Source organism: Salmo salar, chromosome 14, assembly GCF_965601325.2.
Source record: "Salmo salar chromosome 14, fSalSal1, whole genome shotgun sequence".
Taxonomy (NCBI): domain Eukaryota; kingdom Metazoa; phylum Chordata; class Actinopteri; order Salmoniformes; family Salmonidae; genus Salmo; species Salmo salar.
In genome coordinates, this window is record NC_138304.1 from 48,637,273 (window position 1) to 48,665,271 (window position 27,999).

Genomic DNA, 27,999 nt, shown 5'->3' on the forward strand with positions numbered 1-27,999 from the left:
TCCTGCATGGCACAAGGCTATTATCCCATTGAGCTAAAATCTAGGCATTAGGCTCAGTGAGCAAATGCAAGTCTTCATGTCTCAGTCAAGATTACTGATCAAAATTTTACAGAACCACCTCCATTACACCTGCAAAGCCTTAATCTTTACTGCACAGCATAAGGCACGGTTAAGCAAGGACTGATTGAAACAAGACTATGCACTTTGTTTTATGACACCAATTATGACGTAATCAGAGAGGATTCATTATGAGTTCCATTGAGGAGCTGTATCTGTCCCACGATTCCGGAAGACTGGAATCGCAGTGTGTAAAATAAGGGACTTTGGCCAAAGGGAATTGCTGTGTCTTGTGAGTGACGGATGCTTCTAAAACAGCACTGGACTGAATAGCACAGACGGGAATGCACAGAAGACATCCCCACTCAGGTAAGGATATTAATGAATATATCTCTGTATAGCGAACGGTTAATTGTTAATGCTGGTCCCGTGTCGCTCAGTTGGTAGAGCATGGGGTTGTGGGTTCGAATCCCACAGGGGACCAGTATGAAAATGTATGCACTCACTACTGTAAGTTGCTCCGGATAAGAGCGTCTGCTCAACGACTGAAATGTAAATGATACCTTCATGTTTATCTGATTTCGGTAAGATCTTACTAACTCAGATTGAGTCACAGACAGTCTTGCTAAGTGTAGGGATGGAGTATGTGTTAACTTTTGCTACTTTCATTTGGCAACTCTTAAATACAATATGCAAACTTAGGATTGCATAGCAAAGGACTTCACAAATTGTATACGTAGAAGATGATGTACCAGAATATAAACAGTATACCTGTAACCCTTTAGTATGTTTGTATGGGTGTAGCCAGTGGTAAACAGGTGTAGTCAGTGGTAAACAGGGGCAGTCAGTGGGTAAACAGGTGTAGTCAGTGGTAAACAGGTGTAGTCAGTAGTAAACAGGTGCAGTCAGTGGTGGTAGCCTGTAACTGTTCAGTCAAAGCACTGAGGACCATTAAACATTAACAGGATCAGATGACAGACAGTGTGACAGGCTGTGAAATCACACACTTAGGTTAACAGTCCCTCTACTTTTAGATGATGTACCAGGATATTAACAGTATACCTGTAACCCTTTAGTATGTGGTGTACGGGTGTTCCAGTAGTAAACAGGTGTAGTCAGTGGTAAACAGGTGTAGTCAGTTGTAAACAGGTGTTCCAGTAGTAAACATGTATAGTCAGTAGTAAACAGGTGTAGTTAGTGGTAAACAGGTGAAGTCAGGGGTAAACAGGTGTTCCAGTGGTAAACATGTGTAGTCAGTAGTAAACAGGTGTAGTTAGTGGTAAACAGGTGTTCCAGTAGTAAACATGTGTAGTCAGTGGTAAACAGGTGAAGTCAGCGGTAAACAGGTGAAGTTAATGGTAAACAGGTGTAGTCAGCAGTAAACAGGTATTCCAGTGGTAAACAGGTGTAGTCAGTGGTAAACAGGTGTTCCAGTGGTATACAGGTGTAGTCAGTGGTAAACAGGTGTAGTCAATGGTAAACAGGTGTAGTCAGTGGTAAACAGGTGTAGTCAGTGGTAAACAGGTGTAGTCAGTGGTAAACAGGTGTAGTCAGTGATAAACAGGTGTTCCAGTGGTAAACAGGTGTTCCAGTGGTAAACAGGTGTAGTCAGTGGTAAAAAGGTGTAGTGAGTAAGGTGTAGACAGGGGTGAACAGGTGAAGTCAGTGGTAAACAGGCGTAGTAAGTGGTAAACAGGTGTAGTCAGTGGTAAACAGGTGTTCCAGTGGTAAACAGGTGTAGTCAGTAAGGTGTAGTCAGGGGTGAACAGGTGAAGTCAGTGGTAAACAGGCGTAGTCAGTGGTAAACAGGTGTAGTCAGTGGTAAACAGGTGTAGTCAGTGGTAAACAGGTGTTCCAGTGGTAAACAGGTGAAGTCAGCGGTAAACAGGTGTTCCAGTAGTAAACATGTGTAGTCAGTAGTAAACAGTTGTAGTTAGTGGTAAACAGGTGAAGTCAGCGGTAAACAGGTGTTTCAGTGGTAAACATGTGTAGTCAGTAGTAAACAGGTGTAGTTAGTGGTAAACAGGTGTTCCAGTGGTAACATGTGTAGTCAGTGGTAAACAGGTGAAGTCAACGGTAAACAGGTGAAGTTAATGGTAAACAGGTGTAGTCAGCAGTAAACAGGCATTCCAGTGGTAAACAGGTGTAGTCAGTGGTAAACAGGTGTTCCAGTGGTATACAGGTGTAGCCAGTGGTAAACAGGTGTAGTCAATGGTAAACAGGTGTAGTTAGTGGTAAACAGGTGTAGTCAGTGGTTAAAAGGTGTAGTCAGTGGTAAACAGGTGTAGTCAGTAAGGTGTACTCAGTGGTAAACAGGTGTAGTCAGTGGTAAACAGGTGTTCCAGTGGTAAACAGGCGTTCCAGTGGTAAACAGGTGTAGTCAGTGGTAAACAGGTGTAGTCAGTAAGGTGTACTCAGGGGTGAACAGGTGTAGTCAGTGGTAAACAGGCATAGTCAGTGGTAAACAGGTGTAGTCAGTGGTAAACAGGTGTAGTCAGTGGTAAACAGGTGTTCCAGTGGTAAACAAGTGTAGTCAGTGGTAAACAGGTGTAGTCAGTAAGGTGTAGTCAGGGGTGAACAGGTGAAGTCAGTGGTAAACAGGCGTAGTCAGTGGTAACTAGGTGTAGTCAGTGGTAGACAGGTGTAGTCAGTGGTAAACAGGTGTTCCAGTGGTAAACAGGTGTAGTCAGTCGTAAACAGGTGTAGTCAGTAGTAAACAGGTGTAGTCAGTGGTAAACAGGTGTTCCAGTGGTAAACAGGTGTTCCAGTGGTAAACAGGTGTAGTCAGTGGTAAACAGGTGAAGTCAGCGGTAAACAGGTGAAGTTAATGGTAAACAGGTGTAGTCAGCAGTAAACAGGTATTCCAGTGGTAAACAGGTGTAGTCAGTGGTAAACAGGTGTTCCAGTGGTATACAGGTGTAGTCAGTGGTAAACAGGTGTAGTCAATGGTAAACAGGTGTAGTTAGTGGTAAACAGGTGTAGTCAGTGGTAAACAGGTGTAGTCAGAAACTTGTCTAAATTAGAGCTGAAAGTAGCCAGTAGTAAAGTAATTATAGTAGGCTAAATTATTATGGAATTATTATGGTGGATAGAACTGGGCAGGAAACCACTTATTGAAGTGATTTTGTTTGACAATCAGATGAAAACATCCTCACACAACACCCATGATATGTGAAACTGAGCCTGTTCATACTGCAAAAACAACAGTAAACAGGATAAAGATGTTAACATGCCAAGGTATCCTGTTTTCAATCAGCATATCACAGGAATCTTATCTGGGTTTCATATAAAAGGATGGAAGCTTTTTCAGGCTTATCGTAAATGGGATATGATGTTTATATGCATCAACTCAAAAACACAATACTTGAGTCTCCCGAATAATAACCGGCTAGATAAACGTAGTCAGTGGTAAACAGGTGTAGTCAGTGGTAAACAGGTGTCCCAGTGGTAAACAGGTGTAGTCAGTGGTAAACAGGTGCAGTCAGTGGTAAACAGGTGCAGTCAGTGGTAAACAGGTGCAGTCAGTGGTAAACAGGTGTAGTCAGTGGTAAACAGGTGTAGTCAGTGGTAAACAGGTGTAGTCAGTGGTAAACAGGTGCAGTCAGTGGTAAACAGGTGCAGTCAGTGGTAAACAGGTGTCCCAGTGGTAAACAGGTGCAGTCAGTGGTAAACAGGTGTAGTCAGTGGTAAACAGGTGGTCCAGTGGTAAACAGGTGTCCCAGTGGTAAACAGGTGTAGTCAGTAGTAAACAGGTGTAGTCAGTGGTAAACAGGTGTCCCAGTGGTAAACAGGTGTAGTCAGTGGTAAACAGGTGTAGTCAGTAGTAAACAGGTGTAGTCAGTAGTAAACAGGTGTAGTCAGTGGTAAACAGGTGTAGTCAGTAGTAAACATGTGTAGTCAGTGGTAAACAGGTGTAGTCAGTAGTAAACAGGTGTAGTCAGTGGTAAACAGGTGTTCCAGTGGTAAACAGGTGTAGTCAGTAGTAAACAGGTGTAGTCAGTGGTAAACAGGTGTAGTCAGTGGGTAAACAGGTGTAGTCAGTGGTGGTAGCCTGTAACTGTTCTGTCAAAGCACTGAGGACCATTAAACATTAATAGGATCAGATGACAGACAGTGTGACAGGCTGTGGAATCACACCCCCTAGTATAACAGTACCTTCTCCCTCTACTTTTAGTGGAACTATGGGCCTACTGTCAGCTTTAATATATTTCTGGTCAAGAAATTCTCTTCAAATACACTTTCATTTTATTAATTTAGCCCGAGGAGGAGCCAATAACTTTTCTTGTGTGTTTGTTTGTTATAATGTAACTCACAGATATTAATGTGTTTACGCCAGTGGAAACATTCAAATAAAGAACTCCGTCTTTGATGTCACCTGACTTTACTGCCAGTCCAATCAGATGCGGAGGTTGCCTAAGGTATCGCCATGGAGACGATGAACACCCTGAGGAAGAGCCAATCACTGAGGAGCCTGTCTGGATCTGGGGTTCAGGAGAGGTCATGGGAAACATCAAAGTCCTCTCTCTGGGATAACAAGAAGTCTGTTTCTCAGCTCGTACAACAGTAAGTTTAAAGTTTTACTCATGAACAACAACATACTCACACTGACAGATCTAATAAGTTCATATATTATATTATATGTTGTAACACAGGTGCATATGTAATAACATATACTTTGAACCAAGTTGATGGAACAGAGATGTCTTGGTGAACTATGTTTGCCTGAGCCCTGAACACCAAACTTTAGCTCAGTGAGCTAACATGGTCTTGAGTCATGCAAGTTACCTGGATTCAATACTGTTGGTGTTTTGAGGCCAGACCACTTGACCTGAGTAGGAAAAACTCATGACCGTAAATATATTTTAGGCTTTATTAACCCTGTTTCTTTATCCCCAGGTACCAGAGCTGTGTGGAACTAAGCACTTCTGAAACCAATGAAGAAAAGCTAAAGGTTTATAATGTGAGTTGAGATTTTCAAAGAAACTTTAGAAAGAAGCTTTTAATTGTTGTTTAAATAAAATAATATGTTTTTAATGGTGAGCGATGGTTGTTGCCTTTTCCTTTTCAATAAATCAACTTTAGATAAAGTTTTCTTGGATTTGATTACTTACTGATCAATGGTATAACCACCTCTCTCCCAGGCCTCCCTGTCATTCAGTTCCTCCAGAGAAGAGATGTCAGTAGGCCTTGTTTCTCCTTGGAGGAGGTTAGAGAGCCGGGGGGACCAGGTGGACCGTCTGGGTACTGACTCTGGTTCTTTCCTGCTGTCTCGGAGTCGCTCCATGGACCATCTTCCCCAGCGGGACCGAGCTCCGGAGGGGACCAGTGCCCTACGAGCCCTGTTCGAGTCCAAGGCCACCCTGCAAGAGGACTTCTACAGTTCCCCCAGGCTGAATGTAGCCTCTCCAGCCAGCAGAGTGGTGGCAGGGATTCAGTCTAGTGAGAAGGAGAAAGATCACCCTCTGGGGGCTAGGAGGGGTTACAGCGCTGAAGGGACTCATGGGAGGAAGGACAACACTCAGGTGTGTGATTAGTGTAAATTCAACCATTTGTTTCATAAGCTACTGTCTCTTGAAAAAATGTATCTGAATAAAGTAAATTCCCCTTTTCTTAGTCTCAATGTTAATGTTTTTTCCAGCGTGCTGTTCAGAGCGAGAGGAGGAAGACCATTAGCGGTGTGCCAGAGTCCTCCGTCAGGGGTTCCAGAATTACAACACCGGGTGAGTAGTAGGACCAAATTCACACACACACACACACACACACACACACACACACACACACACACACACACACACACACACACACACACACACACACACACACACACACACACACACACACACACACACACACACACACACACACACACATTTTACCATGGGGCAGAGAAAATAATGTGTAGTTTTAATAGCTAATCTAATGCTATTCTACACATTTTGCCATGGGGCAGAGAGAATAATGTGTAGTTTTAATAGCTAATCTAATGCTATTCTACACATTTTGCCATGGGGCAGAGAGAATAATGTGTAGTTTTAATAGCTAATCTAATGCTATTCTACACGTTTTGCCATGAGGCAGAGAGAAAGATTTACAGTTTTAAAGCTAATTTCCTGTAATAATAAAATCATGGCTTTATGACACCGTCTATTTTTGAGAGGGTTGAGTCCCCCGAAGCTCGTGGGGGGGGGACGGGGACGGGGGACGTCAGGGAGACACACACACATTACTACAGTCAGTGTGCAATATACTGGCAATGACAGAGGGGTGAGTATTAAAGACGCTAATACATTACTGCAGTCACTGGGTTATTATAACAGTCAGCATGACATGCAATTGGCTACGTATGACGGAGGAGGAACCCCGCCAAAATTAGGTCATCTCCTTCCAACGGGGGAACTGTTCACTGCCTAGGTGCCGTGTGACTGAAGGACTATTAAAAACACCTTGGAATCAAACCCTTGTCCCCCCCCTGATGATTCCCGCTATATATGCAACACTGACGTCAATATTGGTGTTTGTGTAAGTTAACGATCCAGAGGTCCCGTTTTACGGCACATATAATTGTATATCTCATAAAGAGTGAATGATACTGACAGAATGTCCATTGGTCTGGGGGTGGAGGGCATCCAAAGTCACTGACAACCACACACAATCACAACCACACACACACACCTCCCACACACACCTCCCACACACACACACACACACACACACACACACACACACTTTCACATCTCCCACACACACAATCACAACCACACACCTCCCACACACACACCTCCCACACACACAGCTCCCACACACACACTTACACACACTTACACACACACACTTACACACACACACACACACACACACACACACACACACACACACACACACACACACACACACACACACACACACACACACACACACACACACACACACACACACACACACACACACACACACACACCCCCTCATACACTAGTCATCTAGTGAGTGAATCAGTCTTAAGTTGCCACCGAGTCAGAATGCCAGGGCCACAGCATGGTGGCCCTGTTATAAATATCTCTCTGGAATCCCGACGTGTCACAGCCTCAGCATGCCTCCAGAAAACAGAAACCCCATTAGGTAAACAACAGCCCCATGGTTCCAAGACCCACACCAGGGTTCAAACACTATTCGTAAACGTTCAAAGACTTTGAGAGGTTTACTTTAACCTGCTTGGAGTGCCAGATAGGCAGGGGTTTGCAGTTATGGGACTATTCTATTGGTTGATTAAGCCAGGCTAACTCAATCAAGAACACATAAGGTATTTGAAAAGATTTCAAATAGTGTTTGAACCAAGGTGTGCCTGGGCCCTGGAAGCTCTACGAAGCTATATACAGAGTAAGATGTGGATGTGTGGACACATAACTATGTAGCTCCGCACACATGCTCAAAACAGGGGGTGTCGCAGTGCTTGCTGGTATGACCATGACACAGCCGGTAGGGTCGCGAACCTCCGTAGAGGTGACATATTTCCAGGATATCGTCTGTGACTCTGTGACCTGGTGATGTGTCTGGGATCACCCTGTGACAGAGAATCTGATAGGAATGTGATTGACAGAAAGATCCTCAGAGATCCTAAAACCTAAAAATCTAGGAATGAGTCAATCCTCTGTTAGTCACTGAGAGACTGGACTAGGGCACCCCCTCCGCACACTGTCACCCCTCATCCTCACCCCTCCTCCCATCGCCATAGAGATACCGTCACCCCCCCCCCCCCCCATCCCATTCCCATAGCTACCCCCATAATTAGGCACTGCATGGAGAAGGATTGCTATCAGGTGCTCAGTGGGCGCTGGGCAAGACAATACAGAAACAAAACTGTTAACTGCTGTGCTACTACTGTGCAACTGCTATTTTGGTCAAGTGGCACACTGATAATGTAGACTGAAATACGATTTGCTCTCAGGGGCTGATAATGTAGACTGAAATACGATTAGCTCTCAGGGGCTGATAATGTAGACTGAAATACAATTAGCTCTCAGGGGCTGATAATGTAGACTGAAATACGATTAGCTCTCAGGGGCTGATAATGTAGACTGAAATACGATTAGCTCTCAGGGGCTGATAATGTAGACTGAAATACAATTAGCTCTCAGGGGCTGATAATGTAGACTGAAATACGATTAGCTCTCAGGGGCTGATAATGTAAACTGAAATACGATTAGCTCGCAGGTGCTTTATTGCTGTATTTGCTCATAAAAACTAAAAGAGGAGATTATGAAGAGTAGAGAATCTGAGGTGATTCATATGCTTGAGGAATGGAGATATCTTTATCAGAGAAAGTATTGTCTAAGTATTGGTGTCCTAACATGATCCTGACATTTTGTAGGGGTGATGTTATGTTGCCCAAGATCACTTGGGACCCCACATCTACTTTGTTTTCTTTTGTCTCCAGTATAGGGGCTGATTAGGAGGGTAGTTATGGGAATGGGATGGGATGGGAGTGTTAGCTATGGCAATGGGAGGAGGGGGTGAGGAGGGGTGAGGATGGGGATGACAGTGTGAGGAAGGGGTGCCCTAGTCCAGTATCTCAGTGACTAACAGAGAGAATTGACTCAGTCCTAAATAATAATAGTGACTGTCCAACCCACTGCCCCAACACACCGCCACCCACCCTCCCAAAATAGACCCAACGTTCCCAGCGGGGGCAGCAGTCCTGATAAAAATCAGCTGTCACTAGAGCCCCAGGACTAGAGACTAAAGAGAGGCACAGTGACACACAGTGCCACGACAGGCAGACAGAGAGCCACAGAGAGAGGGAGAGAGAGAGGGGAATAGCCAAAGTCTAAAAGACTAACACTACAGAAAAACACAGACTATCCTAGAGCCATCACAGGAACTGTATCAGCCAACAACCAACGGTTTGATCTGTATTCAGAGAGACAACCACAGTAGGAGAATAACAACTACACTGGCTGTACTGTTTGTAAGTATTATGGATTCAGTTACAGAGGTGTTTATTTTAGACTAAACACGTTTATTCTAAATGAATGGTGCTGTAGATAAAAAAAAAAATAGTTCCAGTCGACGAGGAGACTTTGTAGTACCATGTCAATAAGACAAAAGCTGGTGTTTTAGCTTGATAAAAGATGACAGTGAGTAAAATGAGGATTGGGATTTGGGGATATGGAGATATGGGCATATGGGAATGTTTGGATATGGGCATATGGGAATGTTTGGATATGGGGATATGGGGATATGGGAATATGTGGATATGGGAATATTTTGATATGTGGATATGGGAATATTTTGATATGGGAATATTTTGATTTGTGGATATGGGAATATTTTGATATGTGGATATGGAGATATGTGGATATGGGAATATTTTGATATGTGGATATGGATAATATGTGGATATGGGAATATTTTGATATGGGAATATGGGAATATTTGGATATGTGGATATGTGGATATGGGAATATTTTGATATGGGGATATGGAACTATGTGGATATGGAGATATGTGGATATGGGAATATGTGGATATGTGGATATGGAGATATGGGGATTTTTGGCTAAGGAAATAACTAATCAGTAATGCTTTGAGTTTAGCTTGAAGTGATTTACTGTCATCAAAAATATGAATAATTTAGCCTAGCATACATTGCCTGTCCATTTAATGTTGTCCGCATCAAAGTTAAGTCTGCAGAGTTTAGTGTAATTAATTATTCTAAATATCTTTTATTTAATAGCAAATATTAATATAAAAAAGGAAAAAAAGTGACAACTTAATCTTAACTGATGGGTCATAGTCACGTTTGATGGATCAAATCCTGCCCCTTGACCACCCTGTCTTTGTCACACACTGATATCTTAAGTGTGTGTGTGTGTCTGCACACACTTGGGAGTCATATTAAGAAGGCTATATGCAGCCAGCCACCCAAGGTCATGGAACCAAGTGTCTTAGAGTTTTTCCCATGGGCCATTTTTGCAATTTCTTAAGTGAGTGGCTATCGTCTCTCAGACCCTAATCCTTAGATATGACAAGAATGGAGGATCAGAGATCATGATTGACCAATTACAGACCTCCTCTCTGGAAACCTAAACGCATCGTGATAGAGTTGAATCAGCACAGTAAGAGCAATAGTAATAACATCATAATGTATTTTATTAAAATCCCCCCCCCGTTTTAGTTTGGATGACAGTTGGTATCGATTCCATTTAAAAATCAGCACATTTTTAAGGTCTGGTGGCATTCTTTTTGGAATTTTCCTAGACAACCATTTTGTAAACCGGTAGTAGTTTTATGACCTGTCTGTGAATCTGTAGCTACAATCGAAAGCAGCTGAGCTGGTTGGTTGGGAACAAATAACTACTGCATTTAGCCATCATTTGGACAGCTGTCAGTAGTGCAAAATCCCCACATTTCTGATCTGCTAATAGCTTCTCTCTCCATTCCTGTGCAGATTGAGAAGGGGATAGCTAGACTGGAAGAGCCAGGCCCCTTGGAGGTGTCTGACTGTGTGAAATAACTCAACGATGTGCTGGCTTGGCTAAATGTGCGCTTTGCCAGACAGCTAGCGAGCGAACATATTAAAGAATACTTCAGTTGAGATTCATAGAATTGTCCATAGTTGGATTTTTAAGTTTCCTCCTCTGAACAGCGGTAAAAGTCAGCTCTGCTCTTTGAAAAGGGAAATCCTCAGGAAACACTTGTTGATTACATGAATGGTTGTCACTAGTTACCACAGCCACAAAATCAAAATGGGTTATGTCGTAAAAATTAATGAAAACTACAATTTAAGGTTATGGTTAGCCATAAGGTTAAAAGTGTGGTTAAGGTTAGGTTAAAAATCTGATTTTAAGAAGAGAAATTGCAGAAATAGGTGGGGGTTTGTGACTTAGTGGCTGTGGTAACTAGTGACGACAGAAATACCGTTTCTGTTTCCCCCCCAATCACCTCTCATCTTCAACTTAACTTATTAATAACACTTGATCAATAAACATCAAACGTTAATTGTTACCATATTCCCAGGAAGTGTTCAATTTAAAGTGTGAGTTATCAATTAGCATGGGTCAAAGGACATAATCAATAGTGGCCAACAACTTTATCAATAGCTGATCAATAAGCATCAATAGCATTAATATTGTGTTCCCAGTAAGTGTTCAGCTTGACCCAGGCACTTCTCTGGGGTTATGACCTCAGTCACAGCTCGTATGACAGTATGTTGTCTCATTCCATCTGCTCACCCAGCTATGAAAATGCTCTAAGTCCCGACTCGTGAGTGGCGCCAGTTAGCTGACACATCCTTTTGTCCGGCAAGAGCTTACTGCGTGAAAACGGACAGAGGTATGTTCGAATCTGGACATTAGTTACAGATGATGGGTCTATCCAGCAGGGCCCAGGCTAATGCTGACCCCTTAAAAGCAGGCCTGCAGGGGCTTAGCTTCTGTTGTTTGGACTGACAGAACAGTGTGAAAATACTCAGAGGCTATGGGCTCTGGCCTATACACACTGGGGCTCGTGGTGTTCAGTGGTTGGGGCTGCTATTGTTTCAATGTTTATTTCGAATTTGGATGATGTTTTGTATTAGATGCTAGTGTAGATATTTGCCTCAATATATGTTAAGTGTGCCTCTAATGAATAGGGCATCTTGTGGCACACAACGCTGCCGACATAGATGCAGGCTAGTAGCTGTGAAACACCACTCAACCCCTTTGTGTTTCAATGTGGAAAACTTGGCTGACCAAATAGAATTGCGAGCATTCTAACGTTGTAGTATTGTGCCACAGTCACACAGCGACAGCCAGAGGGATTCCATTCAGGCATTCTTCTGACCTGTTGTGTTTTGGTCAGGTATGGATGTCTGTAATGGAGGTGAGTCACACCAACAATGTGCTTAAAACAAATCAGGGGTCGCTCCAACTGAGCTAGCAGTTGTTGTTGTTTTTTGTTTCTTCGTCCAAGTCGTGATGGTCAGCCAATGGGATGGTGTTTGTTGAGTGTCTAAGGCAACTGGTGGCAGGTTGTAGCTGTGTGTGAGGTAGGAAATTTGGTTTGTCATCCAGAACAACCAGAACATCCATCAAACTCTAGTTTTTGCTAATGTATAGGTCCTTTCTCTGGTGCTGGTTAGGTCTAGCCATTCATTAAACAGAAATTACTAATATTTCATGTTAAAGGCATGTTTTGTAAGTGTATATTTTCCATTATTTTAGCAACAATATTTCTTTTTTTTCCTGTAACAACTGATGATGCAACAACACTTGATAATGAAGTTATTACATTATTGCAAGTTACATTATTTATTTTGTTTTTGTTCTAAAGGTCAATTATTTTGCAGAGTCAGTCCTAATGGCATATAAAGGCTCATGTCTAAGAGGGAATGGTTCCTACAGTGTAACAATAGCAAACAGATAGGATACCCACACATACCAACACCACCCAGCTATATATACACTCCATTATCAGCCAACCTCAGCATAGCCAACAACAGAGACACAGTTTATTAATGCTGTGTGGTGCATACCATACCATGGGGCACAGAAATATCACTGTCCTTATGTGGGTCACTGCACTTTTACACTGACTGTTAGTGTACTGTATGTAAATCAACAAAGTGTCTACAATATTAAATTATATATTAAATATTAAAGTACCTAGTACCTTACTGTGATTGTTTTCAATAAAAAAATGGTTAAAAAAAACAAAATAGCTTCTTAGCAAAGAGAAATTTCTCTAGCAAACATTTTGCTTGGACTAGCTGGGAGTGGCCTGACTGAGGAGGAGAAAAATGAAAACTAGGGGTTTGGAACTCTCTTTCTTATTGGTCTAAAACTCCATCCTACCAAAACAGGCTGAAATTTCAGGCAGTCTTTTCAAACCACTCTTACACTAATAGGGAATTATAATAATTTTCACATTATTATTCCAACCTCAAAGTGTCGAAATATATATAAAACAAAGGACAATCACGTTTTTGACTGCACTGGACCTTACATTTCATTCCTTTCAATCATGTGCCAATTTTACAATTTTGTGTCTTTTAATAATTTAAAGTTATTCTTAAGCAATAAGCCCCGAGGTGGTGTGGTATATGGCCTATATACCACGGCTAAGGGCTGTTCTTAGTTAGGCACCACGCAACGTGGCGTATACGGTCTGATATACCATGGCTGTCAGCCAATCAGCATTCAGGGATCGAACCACCCAGTTTATAATAGACTACAAACACCTATTTTATGTTACTGGAGCTGTAGCTACGGTATAGGCTAGGATACAAGCTGAGACCCAGATGACATTGATCAACATTATCAGAAGCTTTCATGAAATCAATTCCTAATCAATCAATCTATCTATGTCTGTGTTGTAGATGACAAGAGGCGTCTCCAGCTGAGTTATAGAGACACCCCGTCAAGACAAGGTCGAGACAGAGAGAGGACCTCCAGCTCAGTGAGAGACAGATCAGCTCTATACCTGTCAAGAGTAGCAGCTGCCGAATCCCCGGGAAGCTCCACACACACGGTGAGTGCCTGGCATTCCTCCCATTCCTCCACACACCACAAAGACGGACATAGGGACGGACACACATACATGCACAAAATTACACACACACACACACACACACACACACACACACACACACACACACACACACACACACACACACACACACACACACACACACACACACACACACACACACACACACATACACACACACACACACACACACACACACACACACACACACACACACACACACACACACACACACACACACACACACACACACACACACACACACACACACACACACTGGGATCAAATGCCAGGCAGACCGGGGAATAGCCATCATTCTCAGGATTCAAAATGAGTTGCATTACTTTTCAAGGATACATTTGAAACGAAACGATTATCCATCTATCTATAAATTGCTTTGTTTTCATTCAACAGAAATACAGCTGTTCCTCAGGAAAGAAGACTACAGCCAGCAAGGTATAATATGTTAATCTAACACAATGTGTGAGTGCTGTGAAATTAATATAGAAAACCATCCAACTCAGAGCTGATGGGCAATGGGTTTTGCATAACAATGGTGATGTGGTGGTCACATTAACAATCATTATTATTACCCAAACTTGGTCAAATACATACGGTAAATACTTTTAATATACTTACATCTGTACACATTTTAACATGGCAGTTATCCTACTTGGTAAATGTATAATATTGATTTGAAAAGCAAACAAGGCAATAACAGAAACTGAAAGAAAGACCTTGCGTCAAACACTACTCAGTGACTTTAAGACAGGCATTAGTGCTGCTCTACTAACTGGTGTGAAGTTTGGCTAACCTTAGCTTGAGTGAAGATGGTTTGCTGTGAAAGACATCGAACAAGTACAGAGAAAGGTAAAGTATGGCTTCAATTGCTACAGGCATTGCTACCTAACATTCTCTCGTACCTAACTAATACTTCTCTCTAACCGACTGAATACTGACAATAACACAAAGAACCTTTTCTCTTTTCATTCCAAGATGGCCGAGATAGCCCCAAAAAACACCATTTCAGAAGCATGTCAGAAGGAAGATGACCTGCCTCTGCCTCCACCTCCCCCTATCCCACCCAGACCTCAGAACTATGAAGAGTCCCCATCCGCAGGTGGCCCCAACCAAGCCTTCATCCCCGTGCCCCCACCAAAGGAAACCTTCTCGACATTCTACCAACAGCGACAGAAGAATGAGCTGAAAAGACTCTTCAAACACATTCACCCAGACCTGAGGGAAAACATCAACGATGTAGTCGACGATGAGCTGGTTGCGGCGATGCAATCTGGAGGTGCCCAGACTGCAGCCGATGCGGGGTACCAGGGCGAGGTCCAGTCCATGAGGTGGATCTTTGAGAACTGGACCCTGGACAACATCGGGGACCACCCCCACATGACCAAGAAGCTTCTGGAAGATGAGACTCTTCAAGGTGGTGATGTCAGAGGAACATCCTCCATGTTCGAGCACTGCATGGTGGACGGAACCCAACAGATTGTCCAAAGGCAGAGTTCAGTCCGAGGGGATGTCCGGACATCGACGTGGCTGTTTGAGACCCAGCCCATGGATACACTCAACAAACTCAAGCCAGAGGAGGGCGAGCTGGTTGAGGCTGTTCTCAAGGAACCGATCCAGATCGGAGACGTGAGAGGAGCTCGGCTGCTCTTCGAATCCAAGCCACTGGACGCCTTAGGCCGTTGTAGCTCTGTTGAGGACCAAAGTTTCCTCAAGCTGAAGTCAGAGCTCCAGGAGCAGAAAGGAGATGTGAGGAAGACAGTCAAGCTCTTCCAGGCCGATCCTTGCTGCGCCCTCAGAGACGCAAGCGGCAACATCCACAAGATCAAGTCCATCTGCAGAGAGGAGATATGTAGCAGCGACATTAGTACGGCACGCTGGCTCTTCGAAACTAAGCCTCTGGACATCATCAACAAGGGGACATCCGGGATGCAGATCATCCGGGGGATATCGCTGGAGGAAGGACAGAAAGGAGGGGTGGACAGGAAGAGGTGGATGTTTGAGACTCAGCCGTTCAACACCATCCGGGAGGAGGGCATAGAAGACCGGTTTCAGGGGACAGTGGTCGAAGTTGTGCCTGACGCTGATGTTGGGAACAAACTAAAGATGTTTGAAACCCAGCCCTTGGCAGCACTGAAAGGAGACTCCACAGAAGTAGCTCTGGAGAAGGAGGAGATACTTGGAGGAGATGTCAAATCCTCTCTCTGGCTCTTCGAAACACAACCCATGGAAACATTGAAGGAATGCTATGAAGTCGGGCATTTGAAGAAAGTGATCCTCTCTACTGATGAACAAGGAGAAGTCAAAGGCAAAAAGCACATGTTCGAGAACTACAACATTAGAAAAGAGACCTTAGTTGGAGCAGAAATCCCAAGTAAAGATCATGAGATTGAGAAGGGTGACGTTAAATCATACAAGCATCTCTTCGAAACAATTCCCCTTTGCAATATCACCCAATCTCAGGAGGAAGTGCTGAACGGAAATACAGAAAACGACATCACGGCAGGAGATGTGAAAAGAAACAGAACGCTCTTCGAGACAACACCATTATATGCGATCAAAGACTGCTCTGGGAATTTCCACGAGGTCACAACTGTCAACAGAGAGGAGTCCATCAAAGGAAGTGTCCAAAATTACAAGTGGATGTTCGAGACCAAGCCCATTGACCAGTTTGAGGAGGGAAAGAAGAATGTTGAGGTTATCAAAGGAATCACTAGGCAGGAGGATAGGTCAGGAGATGTCAAGATGGCCAAGTGGCTCTTTGAGACACAGACCATTGATGGCATCCATTCCAAGTTCAACCAGTCAGAGCAGCAGCAGAATTCAACAGAGCAACAGAAGGAGACTAGGAAAGGTGATGTCAAGACCTGCAAGTGGCTGTTCGAGACTCAGCCTATGGACATTTTGTACGACAAATCAGAAAAGATCCCAGATAAAGAAGAAGAGATTGAGAATACCAATGTGAAGTCTGTCACTTGGCTTTTTGAATCACAGGCTCTGGATAGCATTAAAGACAGTGAGGAGCAAAGTTTTAAATTATGCAGTACCATTCAGGATGGTGTCAAGGCTGAGGTTGGTGTGAAAACAGTGAAGCACCTTTTCGAGACAGAGACTTTAGATAGGATAAGGAAGGACACAGACACAGAGCAAGATGTTAGATATGTCAGCGAGTTGCATGTCCAGTCTGGTGATGTCTCTAGGGTCAAGGAGATCTTTGAGTCCAAGTCCTTAGATGAAATAGGTTCAGAGTCTATAAAAGTGTGTGATGAAGACGAAAGCATTCAGAAAGGATCCGTGCGTAAATGCACCTGGCTTTTTGAGAACCGTCCCATCAACACGATAAACGACAAGGAGGAAAATGGCCCAGACATGCATTGTGTCAACGACATGGAGGTTGGTGATGTCCATAACAAGAAGTTCATCTTCGAAACGTTCTCTCTGGACAAGATCCATGATAAAGATCAGTTTATGGAACACAAGTCGGAATCCGTGGAAAAGCCAGTGAGCAATGTCGATGTCAAGTCCAGCACCATGCTATTTGAGTCCCAGCCACTGTACGCCATTAGAGACAAGGAAGGCCAGTTCCACGAGGTTACCACAGTCCAGAAGGAGGAAGTGATGAGTGGTGATGTGAGAGGAGCTCGGTGGATGTTCGAGACGAAGCCTCTCGATGCCATCAAGGCGGAAAAGGAGATCTACGTGATTCGAGCTGTCACCCAGGAAGATGTAAAAAAGGGTGATGTCAAATCAGCCAGGTGGAAGTTCGAGACCCAGCCTCTGGACTCCCTAACAGCTAAGGAGGAAGACGAGGAAGCCACTGTCAAGGTTGTGGAAGACTTCGGAAACCGAAATGTGAAGCTCAACAAACAGCTCTTCGAGTCTGACCAATCAGCCAGTAAGAAGTATGTGAGGATGGTTAGTGTGACAGATGTTCAGCAAGGCGATGTCAGGACGTCCACCTGGCTCTTTGAGAACCAGCCCATCGACAGGCTGAAGGGAGAGCCAGAGGAGCAGGGCCCTGTCCAGACGGTCCACAGAGAAGACAACCAGAAAGGAGAGGTGAAACGCTGCACGTGGCTGTTTGAATCCCAGACGCTGGACAAGATCAAGGATGCTGAATCCAATATAAATGCAGCACAGGTCGTTGAGGAGGAGATCCCAAAAGCAGATGTGAAGAGCACAACCTGGCTGTTCGAGACCACACCCTTAGACAAAATTGTCACAGTTGAAAGTGTGATTGACACGCTGTCTCGTCTACATCAGCTTGAATTCATCCACTCAAGTGGAATCTTAATAGAGGCAAAAGAGATCACAAACGTCAACATGGTGAAATACCAATTTATTAAAACCGAGGGAGCACAGATTCAGAAGGAGGAGATAGTTGAAGGGAACATCAGAAACATCATGCTACAGTTATTGTCCAGATCGACTCTGAAGCCCCAGATCACTCTTCTAAAAGAGGTAGAACAGGGTAAAGTTCAGACAACAGTATTGGAAGTCCCAGTCAATCAGCCAGCATCAACGAACCAAGACAAAGATCAAAGTATACAGAAACTCATCGAAAACTTGCTTGTTCAAGATAAGCTGATGAAGAAGGGGATCGTCATGCAGGAATCTGAGGGAGGACATGCAGAGATGACTGTTTACTCCCTTCTCTGTCAAACCAAAATGGATAGTCAAGACATTACAAGGGGAGATGTGAAGTCAACTATAGGCAACCTGTTAGCTACTGCTAACAATCAGAGGACAACCGTTTCATGTAGACTAGATGAAAATGAAAAGGGAAATGTCGACTTATACAGGAGTTGCATCGAGAAAGGAGATCTCCAAAAACTGAAGAGTCTTCAAATACAGCAATCAGAATTGGATGAACTTGACCTCATGGCAAAGGAACAGATTGAGATTGTGCAAGGCGATGTGAAGGAGGCGAAGAAAAATCTTCAGAAACAGAAGGATCAAGTGGAACGTACCATTTCAGACGTCTTACCAGGGGATGTGAAGAATGCCAAAAGAGTATTTTCTACAGAGGGCTCCATTGACCTTAGTGTTGAAAACTGCATTTCTAAAGAAGAGATCATCCGTGGTGATATCTCCTCAGCTAAGCAGCAACTTGCTTTAAAACAGACTATCTCTATGGAAAAGGAGGAAATCGTGGCCGGTGACATCAAATCTACTCTGCAGTCTTTAGAAAGAGCAAAGCAACAGAGTATGCACTTGGAGCGCGATGTCATAACCCCGGGAACTATCTATGACATGGATCTAGCAACACAGGGGCCGGAATCAGAGGGAAACCAGACACAGAAAGAGGAAATTGTATCGGGAGATGTGAAGGCAGCGAAGCAGTCCCTTGAGCTGGCAAAGAACCAGAGTCTATGTGTGGAGCGTGACATCCTCGTGCCAGGCAAAATATACAATGTCAACATCTCATCTCAAGAACAGAGCTCCACGACAGTGAGGCAGTCTGCGTCTTCGTCAACCTCCAGGAGCCAGCGGATCACGACGACTTTCCGAAAGGTCAGTGACGCAGAGAGAGATCAGGAGACAATTGAGGCTTGCCAACAGGGCTACGTGTCAAGGAGTTCAGATGTAATACATGTTAGCGCAGTGGATTCACAACCAGCAGTCTCCGGCAGCATACAAGCACAAACCCACCCTTATGTAAACTCAGAGTTTGATGATGTTGAGAGGACAGGGACAGAAGAGGCAGAAGCAGAAGTGGTGAGAGGAGATATAAAAGCTGCTATTAGGTCTCTGCACAGTGCTGCGACAGAGCAGAGACCGCTAGTAGACAAACAGGAAATTGTAAGAGGTAATATGCAGATGGCGCTGCAATATCTTGAAAAGTCTAGTATAAATGTGTCCAAAGGAGACTATAAAGCTGCCATGCTATACAGGAACTCAGGTAAAGCTTATGCAGGGAGCAGAAAGGAAAGGGATGCAGAGACTGTGAAAAAGCAGTGTGTTGTAGTATCTATGCCTCCATCTGACACTGAATTATCTCCTTCGGTTTCAGTAACTCTTGGTGAACCGCCAGCCATCGCAGCACAGACTTCAGCAACTGTCACTTTTACAAATCTTGATGAAAACCCTAAAACACCCTCCACTGAAGCCCTAAGGCCACCTCCACTTCCTCCCAAAGCAAATGAAAAAACACAATACCAGAAGCCGGCTCTACCACCAAAACCACAACGCTCAAAACAAACACCCAGCGACGCAACAGAGAATACCACCCCTTCTCCAAAAACACCTAGCCCGATTAAAGGTAACCAGCAAAGCCCAGTCATTCCCCCAAAAATGAAACCAGGGAACCCATCTCCCTCTCCTCTGCCTCAGAAACCTTCATCAAATAGACAACAAACCACAAAGGACTCACAACCCGAACTGGCCTCCAATGAAACAGGCAATAGGAAAGCAAATCAATACTCACCTCAGGCCAGTGCTACCAATAACATCCCAGCCGAGTACAAAAAGTCAGTTCAGCTTAAGCAAAAGAGGGAACAGAAAAACATTGGAACAACATTGGCAGTTGATCATCGTTTGGCCATGTCAAATGGCACTGAAAATGAGATGGACAGAAACGTAATACAGAAAATCAATGCAGCAAAAGAGATCCGAATGTGCATGCAGAGCTACACAGAAGATGGTAATGCACAACAGGAAATAAACACAGACTTTCAGGTCGCAATCCAAAACTTCAGGGGGAAGGAGAAGAATGCTGTGGCCCCTGTGCTGCCAAATAAGATCAAAATAATTCGGGAAAAGGTCAGCCAAGAAAAACAGGTCACCAAAACCACCAACATGCAACAGGAGATAAACCCCTCTACTGTGCAGCAGGGGAGAACAGATATTCACAATCAGGGCTGCAATACAGATCTCCAAGAACCCTACTCCCCAACTACGACAGATAGACTTTCAGTGAGCCAACATAACAGTGACAAGCTGCCAGGAGGAGCATCCATAACAGTGACGAGCTGCCAGGAGGAGCATCACCAGAGACCTGAGGACAAAGTAGTTCTGAGGAAGAAGAAAGAAAAGAAAGAGACCGAGGACCAGCGACGTCAGAGGCTGTCTGTTCACAAAGATGACATTATGAGAGGGAACGTGAAGGCAGCGATGGAAATATTCGAGAATCTGAGGAAACGAGAGGAACTCAAGACGATCCTGTCTCAAGTTCAAGAGATAGAAGGAGAGACCAGGGAAGTGGATGTCAGTTCATTAAAGAGCTTATTCGAGAATGTACCTGCTTGGATAGTCATGCCTTGTAAACATACAAAGCAAAGTCACACAAAAGGGGAAAAGAAAGTTGAAATAGAGTTAGTGAGCAATGATATGGAAAGTGGATCTTCGGTAGAGACTGTATTCGGAGACCTAGAAAAGGCAAGCAAAGATATAATGCATTTGAAAGAGCAGACGTTAGCAAAACTTATTGACATAGAGGAGGCGATCAGAAAGGCTTTGTATTCTGTATCCAATTTAAAATCTGAGGCTGATATCGCAGGTTTATCAGGACTCTTTAACGAATCCTTGCAGACCAAGCAAAGCCTTCAACCCACCAACAACATAAGAAAAATCAGTATCGCATCCACCAAGGCCACTAAGGCCAAAACAGAACAAGCATGGGAGACATCTGAGGGGAAAACGACAGGTGTATCAGGATCGTCAAAAATATCAGAGTCAGCCTCACTCTCTCCGATACTTGACAAGCCCCAAATCAAACAATGCTCTACCTCCCCATCCTCTCCATCATTCATCTCCATTCACTCTGCTGCCAGGAAGCCTGCAGAACAGCCAAAGTCAGCACAGCCACAGTTCTCATCATTCAAGCCTAAACCAGAGCGGTGTCCTTCCCCAAGCGCCCATGGAGCCAATGGTGACCTGGGTCAACGATCTGCCTCTGATTCCCCAAACCACTTCTACAGTCCTGCTAGTCCAAGACGAAAGGTCAGCATACTGGAGGTGCAAACTGTCCCTGAGACTGTTCCTGCCGGAATCATTGGCACAAAGACTGTCAGTGAGAAATACGAGGAGATGGACTGCTTTGGCAACACATTTGTCTCGTCAAAGACTTCGACGTTTGTCACGAAGCACTCTGAGAAGTTTGGAGTAGTCACCAGTCCAACCAGGTATGAAGTCGTGACATCCCCTATCATGCAAAGGTCCGGTCATCCCTTTTCAGAAAATGCTCAGTCCAACACCAAAGAGGGTGGTACGGTTTTTGTAACATTTGGTCAACCAAAACCTGGAAAACTTTGAAATGACACTTTTAATGTTGCATGGTTTCCAAAATAATTTCCTTGATGTATTATTGTAACCCACATGTATCCAGTATGACCCATTTAGTTAATTATGTCATATAAATATTTCTTCTTAGCTGCAGATGATGTTATCATAATTATTAAAAGATTTGTAATAGACAGTATTGGTGTTAAATTGTGTCTCATGGACTTTTTGAACTGTAACCATAGTCAAATGTTTAGTCCTTTTATCAAATAATTGCAATATGTTTGATATATTTTCTGTTGTGTAAATTATCAATAAATATTGTATTAAATAATTATATTTACATTTGACATTTACATTTTAGTCATTTAGTAGACGCTCTCATGTCCAGAGCGACTTTTTTACTCTAAGTGTGGATATTTCTCATACTTTCTTCTGTCCAGATATTTTTTAATGGAACATTGTTTGCACCATTTTGGGAACGATCGCCAACATCATCACAACATTGCCGAAGTCAATTAAAAACAGCATAACTCTGATTACATGCTCATAGTCCACTTTCAGTACAGCAAATTATGAACACCAACAGTATCTATGCATTTAGTGAAAGAACTGTGTAAATATATGGTATAACAGTACAATCATCATCACATTGTTACTATCGTCATAGTTTCAGTCGCCTGAGAAGGAGATATGCTCCGCCTGCCTGACCCCTGTCTACCCCATGGAGAAAATGGTGGCCAATAAACTGGTGCTTCACAACAACTGCTTCTGCTGCAAACATTGTAAAAAGAAGCTCAGGTGAGATATTTCCTGTGATACCGGTATAGCCAATGCAAATCAATCAATCAATCAATCAATCAATCAATCAATCAATCAATCAATCAATCAATCAATCAATCAATCAATCAATCAACATATATAGAATGAACCATTACATGAGATATGCAACCACCCATGATCTTTAGTGTGTGAATTCTCAAAATCTATTTCTAACTGAAGTCATTCAAAAGCATTTTAAAAGGAATGAGAAACTAAATCAAGCAAACAAAATACAATTCATTAATTTCTAATAGGCCTACAACATGACTATATATGTTTGACTTCATTGCAGCATTCGAAACTATTCATCTCTTTATGGAGAGTTCTACTGCATTTCCCACTACGACCAGCTTTTTAAAAGGAAGGGAAATTATGATGAGGGGTTTGGGCACAAACAACACAAAGATCGCTGGCTTCCAAAGCCCCAAGAACCTGAACCAGATAACAAGAATGACAAGAAGATCCCCAAAGGCTCTACAAGATCTAAAGGCCCTAAAGCTAACATGACAGTTGGTGATTTTGTTGATGGTTTAGCAGGGCCCTCTGCAGATGTCAGTCAGGGAAAGTCAGTCAGGGAACCTATTATTAACAGTAGTCCTGATAGCAGGAACAAGCTGAAGCATAGTTGGCCACCAGAGAAGAAATGGACAGGGGTTAGTCGTCCAAGTGCACAGCAGGTTAACACTCCGAGACCAAACGTGCCAGTTACTGACACACCAACTCAGGAAAGGTCATTGATTAATCATCGATCAGAAAACCTAGCAGGGAAAAATACACCAAAGAGAAATCAGGTTGAAGTAAGGAAAGAGGTGCTTTCAGAACAGGACAAGATACACCCTACTGCTACAGCTTCAGGAAGGAGGGAAATATCAAAAACAGATGTGATTGACTCACCTGAGGCACCTCGTACAGAGAAGACCAGACCATGGAGTGTTTCATCCAAAAGAGCCCTCTTTCAACAGGAAACAGTGACCACGGTGAAAACCGTTGTCTCTTCATCTCGTACAGTGCCAGGAAGCTCGGTCACCACCACAAAACATAAAACAGAGCAGGTTAAGTCAACGCTATCAGCAGTAAAGAAATACAATTCGATTTCTGATGAGAAGACTGATTCTGTGGGCAAAACTAAAAAGTCTGTTCGGTTTTCACCAAGCCTTGATGATGATCTTGACAAAGAGGACAGTCCATCTGCCTCTGAGTTGAATTCAGATAGAGAAAATGAGAATCAAAATGATCACCCAGGTTATGCTTCTGTTGAGGAGATAGATAACAATATCACAATGAAGCAAGATCATTTGTCAGTTGAGGCAGAGGAAATAGAAGTACAAAGTGAGGCGATTTATAATCCATATCAATATAATTCCCATGAAAATATTACAGATCCCTATGAATACAATTCCCATGAGAAAATGGAAGGACTCAATGGTGAACATGTTGACAGTCCTCAAGTATCTGTTGCAGAGCATACAGGTATTGGTGTCAGCCAGGAGAACACACAGTTCGAGGTTCCAGTGGCTGTCAACACAAACAGCGAGAGTCTAAATGGACTATTACTGACCTCTGATATTGTTGATGAACCACATGTTGTCCAAGTAAACGATCATTCAACTCCTGAGGCGAAAACAGTGAATCTCCCAGAACCTGCAGGGAAGATGGACATTGGAGCAGAACAATTGGAACAATCTGATTCCGTGGATCAAAAGATCAGGGAAAGCGAGCCGAACCTTGAGGAGAAGAATCGTACAAATAATGAAAATCAACTTGACGGCAGTGATGAAGTACAACAGCAGGAGACGACGGTTGACCAGTCGAAGGGTGTAGGGAGATCCAACTCTTCGAAGAGCTCTGTTAACAAACAGAATGAGAAGACACCTATGAAAAAGGGAGGATCCTGGTCTAATCGAAAAAGTCCTTTGTCCAAACTTTTCACGTCAGGTGGAAATGAAAAGACCAACAAGGCTGAAACTACAGATAAGAAGAAACCTGACGCCAAACCCAGGAGCATCTTGGGAAAACTGTTCCAATCATCACCAGATAAAGGACAGGCCTTGAAGAAAACCCAAGAGACCAAAGCAGACACAGAAGTTGAAAGGAGAGAAACAGTCAATGTTCAGACAGAAGAGAAACATGTTGAAGGTATGAAGAATGAGGTATTTGATACAGAAAAAGGAACACCTTCGGAACAACCAGAGGGTGTAAGTAATGTCATTGAAAACTCCCTTTCTGAAGACCTCAATCCATTTAACAGTGTTCTAATTGAAAGTAATACCACGGACACCCTCCCATCACTTGAGTCTACGGTTCCTTTGACTGTCCCTGATTTCACAGGTGACATTCTATCTCCTGTAGAGCCTAATCTGCTTGCCTCTGGATACATCAGCTCTGTGATGGATGCTGAGGATATGAATCCATTCAGTGATCCCGAGCCAACGTCACAGGGAAGCGAAGTTGAAAGCCTGTCAATTTTCGACACTGTTATGCCTGTCTCCAGTGATCTCAATTCTAGTTCCACTGTTATGAACGAAAGTAATACCACGGACACCCTCCCATCACTTGAGTCTACGGTTCCTTTGACTGTCCCTGATTTCACAGGTGACATTCTATCTCCTGTAGAGCCTAATCTGCTTGCCTCTGGATACATCAGCTCTGTGATGGATGCTGAGGATATGAATCCATTCAGTGATCCCGAGCCAACGTCACAGGGAAGCGAAGTTGAAAGCCTGTCAATTTTCGACACTGTTATGCCTGTCTCCAGTGATCTCAATTCTAGTTCCACTGTTATGAACGAAAGTAATACCACGGACACCCTCCCATCACTTGAGTCTACGGTTCCTTTGACTGTCCCTGATTTCACAGGTGACATTCTATCTCCTGTAGAGCCTAATCTGCTTGCCTCTGGATACATCAGCTCTGTGATGGATGCTGAGGATATGAATCCATTCAGTGACCCCGAGCCAACGTCACAGGGAAGCGAAGTTGAAAGCCTGTCAATTTTCGACACTGTGATGCCTGTCTCCAGTGATCTCAATTCTAGTTCCACTGTTGTGAACGATACAGAGATGACAGTTGCTGATAAAATATTAGAGACCTCAACCGATCAGACTTTAACTTCTAAGAGTGGTGACGACGTATCCTGTCCAGCTCCTGGACCACTTTGGGACACAATTGACGACCCTTTTGGAAATGGTGTAAATTCTAGACCAGCTGTCCCACTGTCCACTCAGACAAACCCAGACGCATCTCTAAACCTCATGAATCAAACGTTTGGCGAAGTGGGGGTAGAAGAAAATAATCTCAGCGAAGGAGGGCTTTTTAATCTGGGTGGAGAGGTTTTTCAAGAATCTCCCAATCCTTTTGATCCACCACAACCTCAAGAGGAGATATTCATCAAGGTCTCAGGAGACACATCATCATCATCAACAGTATCTCTGAGCCATGATTTTCTCTCTTCCAGTGCTCCTGCTGCCGATTCCTTCAGCATATTAGGGTCTCAAATGAAATCTACAGAGAATCAAGATATATTCGGGATTGGTAACGAGTTTATAGTCCCTGACCAAGCAAGGCAGGGTGAAACCAATACCACTGAACAAGATCACACTGAGATGCAGAGCCAAAATCTATTTGACTTGAGTATATCCACACCAATAGAGGCAGTGTCGAACGACGTTGGTTTTGACATATTCGGCACAGAGTGTAGTATTAGTATCCCTGCTCAATCACCTGCTTCCATTGTGTTCGGCCAAGATGGAACAGACCCCTTTGCGGATCCTTACACATTTTCTGATGACATCTTTGGGATGAGTAATAATTCAGTCAGTGGAGACACTGTGACAGAGAAGCCCAGTCAAACCAATTCCAACTCTAGCACCTTTGAAGATTTCCTAGGGTTAGAGACTCCAGAAATTGCCATCACCCCTGTTGCTCCTGCACAAAGCCAGAGTTTATTTACTGATGATAACTTCTCTTCGGAGCCTGTAATGCAGCCATCTTCTGCACCAAGCAATCCCGATATGTTCATGGATGGATTTCTGGATCCTATCGGTGGAAACACTGCAACATCGACAGTGACAGCAACGTCTGCTTCTGACAATAGCTGGATGGATGACTTTTTAGGATAATTAAACACAAAAACTACGTTTTAAGTCAGAAGTAGGCATTGGTCTGAAGCCGAAAAAGAAAGGAAATTCACATGAGCATCGCCAGGCCTACTTCACCTATGCACTACTGAGGTTTTACTACTACAGTAGCTATGTTGGTCTATTGTACTTCAAACAATGTGTATGCAGGTTGTTTATGATGCAAAGCTTCTCAAACAGCCTAATTCATACTCAGAGGTGCTCCCACAATGTGATTTGTACTGCATGTAACCTCCACTAGTTAGCCACTAGATAGTATGCCTTGATCTGAGAGTAATGCTATATACAGTGAGGTCCTAACTTATTGACACCCTTGATAAAGAGGAGCAATAATGACAGTGTAAATAAATAATTAAAATACCTAAATACCCGCTATATCGTATGCTCCAAAAATATATTTTATACTAATACAATTGCTCAGCAAAAGAATGTATGGGTCAAAATTATTGACACCCCTAAAGATTCTTAGAAATAAAGTGGTCAAAAGTTTAGTATTTGGTCCCATATTCTTAGCATGCAATGACTACATCAAGCTTGTGACTCTACAAACTTGTTGGATGCATTTGAGAATGTATGTGAGAAAGTTACAGAGGGTCAAAGATCATACCCCCAAGATGCTACACCCTCACCATTACCAATAACAGGGGAGGTTAGCATGTCTTAGGGGTTATGATCTTTGATCCTCTGTAACTTTCTCACTCATCATTATTCACGATTCATTCAGGATAATCCGTAATCATGGTAGCGTCCATATTAATGTAGAAGTGTTTAGAAACATATTCTATTCTTATTTACAATAAATGTGACTTTAAAATGACAATACAATACATTAATTTACCATTAATTTATATTGGGCACATAATAATCTGAAAAACAACCAAAACAAACTGCAAATGCATCCAACAATGTATAACATGAATGTGAAAACACTTTAATTAAATATAAAATCCTTTTCTTGCGTAGTTACGATTTAGTAGCTTGAAAAAGCATTGATCTAGTGATGCATAAGTATATACTGTCTTAATCTAAACTGCATTTTAGAATGTGATCGAAAACTATTCTGTTTCTTGTGTTGTCATTAATAACATTGAATTATGATAAATGTGTAATAAAATACTGCTTCTAACAGATTTCCCATAAAATGCATCATATTGCACTTCATAATGCAAATTATATCCTAAGCGCTGACAAAACTTTTATTAAAGACATGATGTAATGAACAGAA

The 27,999-nt window shown here is 43.1% G+C and overlaps 2 protein-coding genes across 7 annotated transcripts; both read left to right on the top strand.

The window, feature by feature from the left end:
- On the top strand, window positions 1–27,999 carry xirp1 (xin actin binding repeat containing 1). 6 transcript variants are annotated; one of them, XM_014141428.3, is made up of 9 exons: window positions 1–426; window positions 4,373–4,620; window positions 4,954–5,017; window positions 5,199–5,579; window positions 5,696–5,777; window positions 13,409–13,560; window positions 13,993–14,034; window positions 14,575–19,110; window positions 19,610–19,892. In XM_014141428.3, the coding sequence occupies exons 2-9, from the start codon at window positions 4,484–4,486 to the stop codon at window positions 19,610–19,612; spliced, it is 5,397 nt and encodes a 1,798-aa protein (XP_013996903.1). In that variant the 5' UTR covers window positions 1–426; window positions 4,373–4,483; the 3' UTR covers window positions 19,613–19,892. The 6 variants fall into 6 exon arrangements, with proteins under 6 accessions (XP_013996903.1, XP_013996902.1, XP_013996904.1 ...); XM_014141427.3 differs by having other exon boundaries at window positions 4,394–4,620; XM_014141429.3 differs by having other exon boundaries at window positions 4,449–4,620.
- On the top strand, window positions 19,891–22,150 carry LOC106569804 (xin actin-binding repeat-containing protein 1). The gene has a single exon (XM_014141431.3). The coding sequence runs from the start codon at window positions 19,891–19,893 to the stop codon at window positions 21,847–21,849; it is 1,959 nt and encodes a 652-aa protein (XP_013996906.1). The 3' UTR covers window positions 21,850–22,150.

Excerpts from the sequence above, each read along its gene's own strand:
- xirp1 (XM_014141428.3), top strand. The coding sequence starts at position 4,484 with ATGGAGACGATGAACACCCTGAGGAAGAGCCAATCACTGAGGAGCCTG. Across the intron at positions 4,621-4,953 it reads GTTTCTCAGCTCGTACAACA|GTACCAGAGCTGTGTGGAAC; the intron begins GTAAGTTTAAAG and ends CTTTATCCCCAG. Across the intron at positions 5,778-13,408 it reads TTCCAGAATTACAACACCGG|ATGACAAGAGGCGTCTCCAG; the intron begins GTGAGTAGTAGG and ends TCTGTGTTGTAG.
- LOC106569804 (XM_014141431.3), top strand. The coding sequence starts at position 19,891 with ATGAAACCAGGGAACCCATCTCCCTCTCCTCTGCCTCAGAAACCTTCA.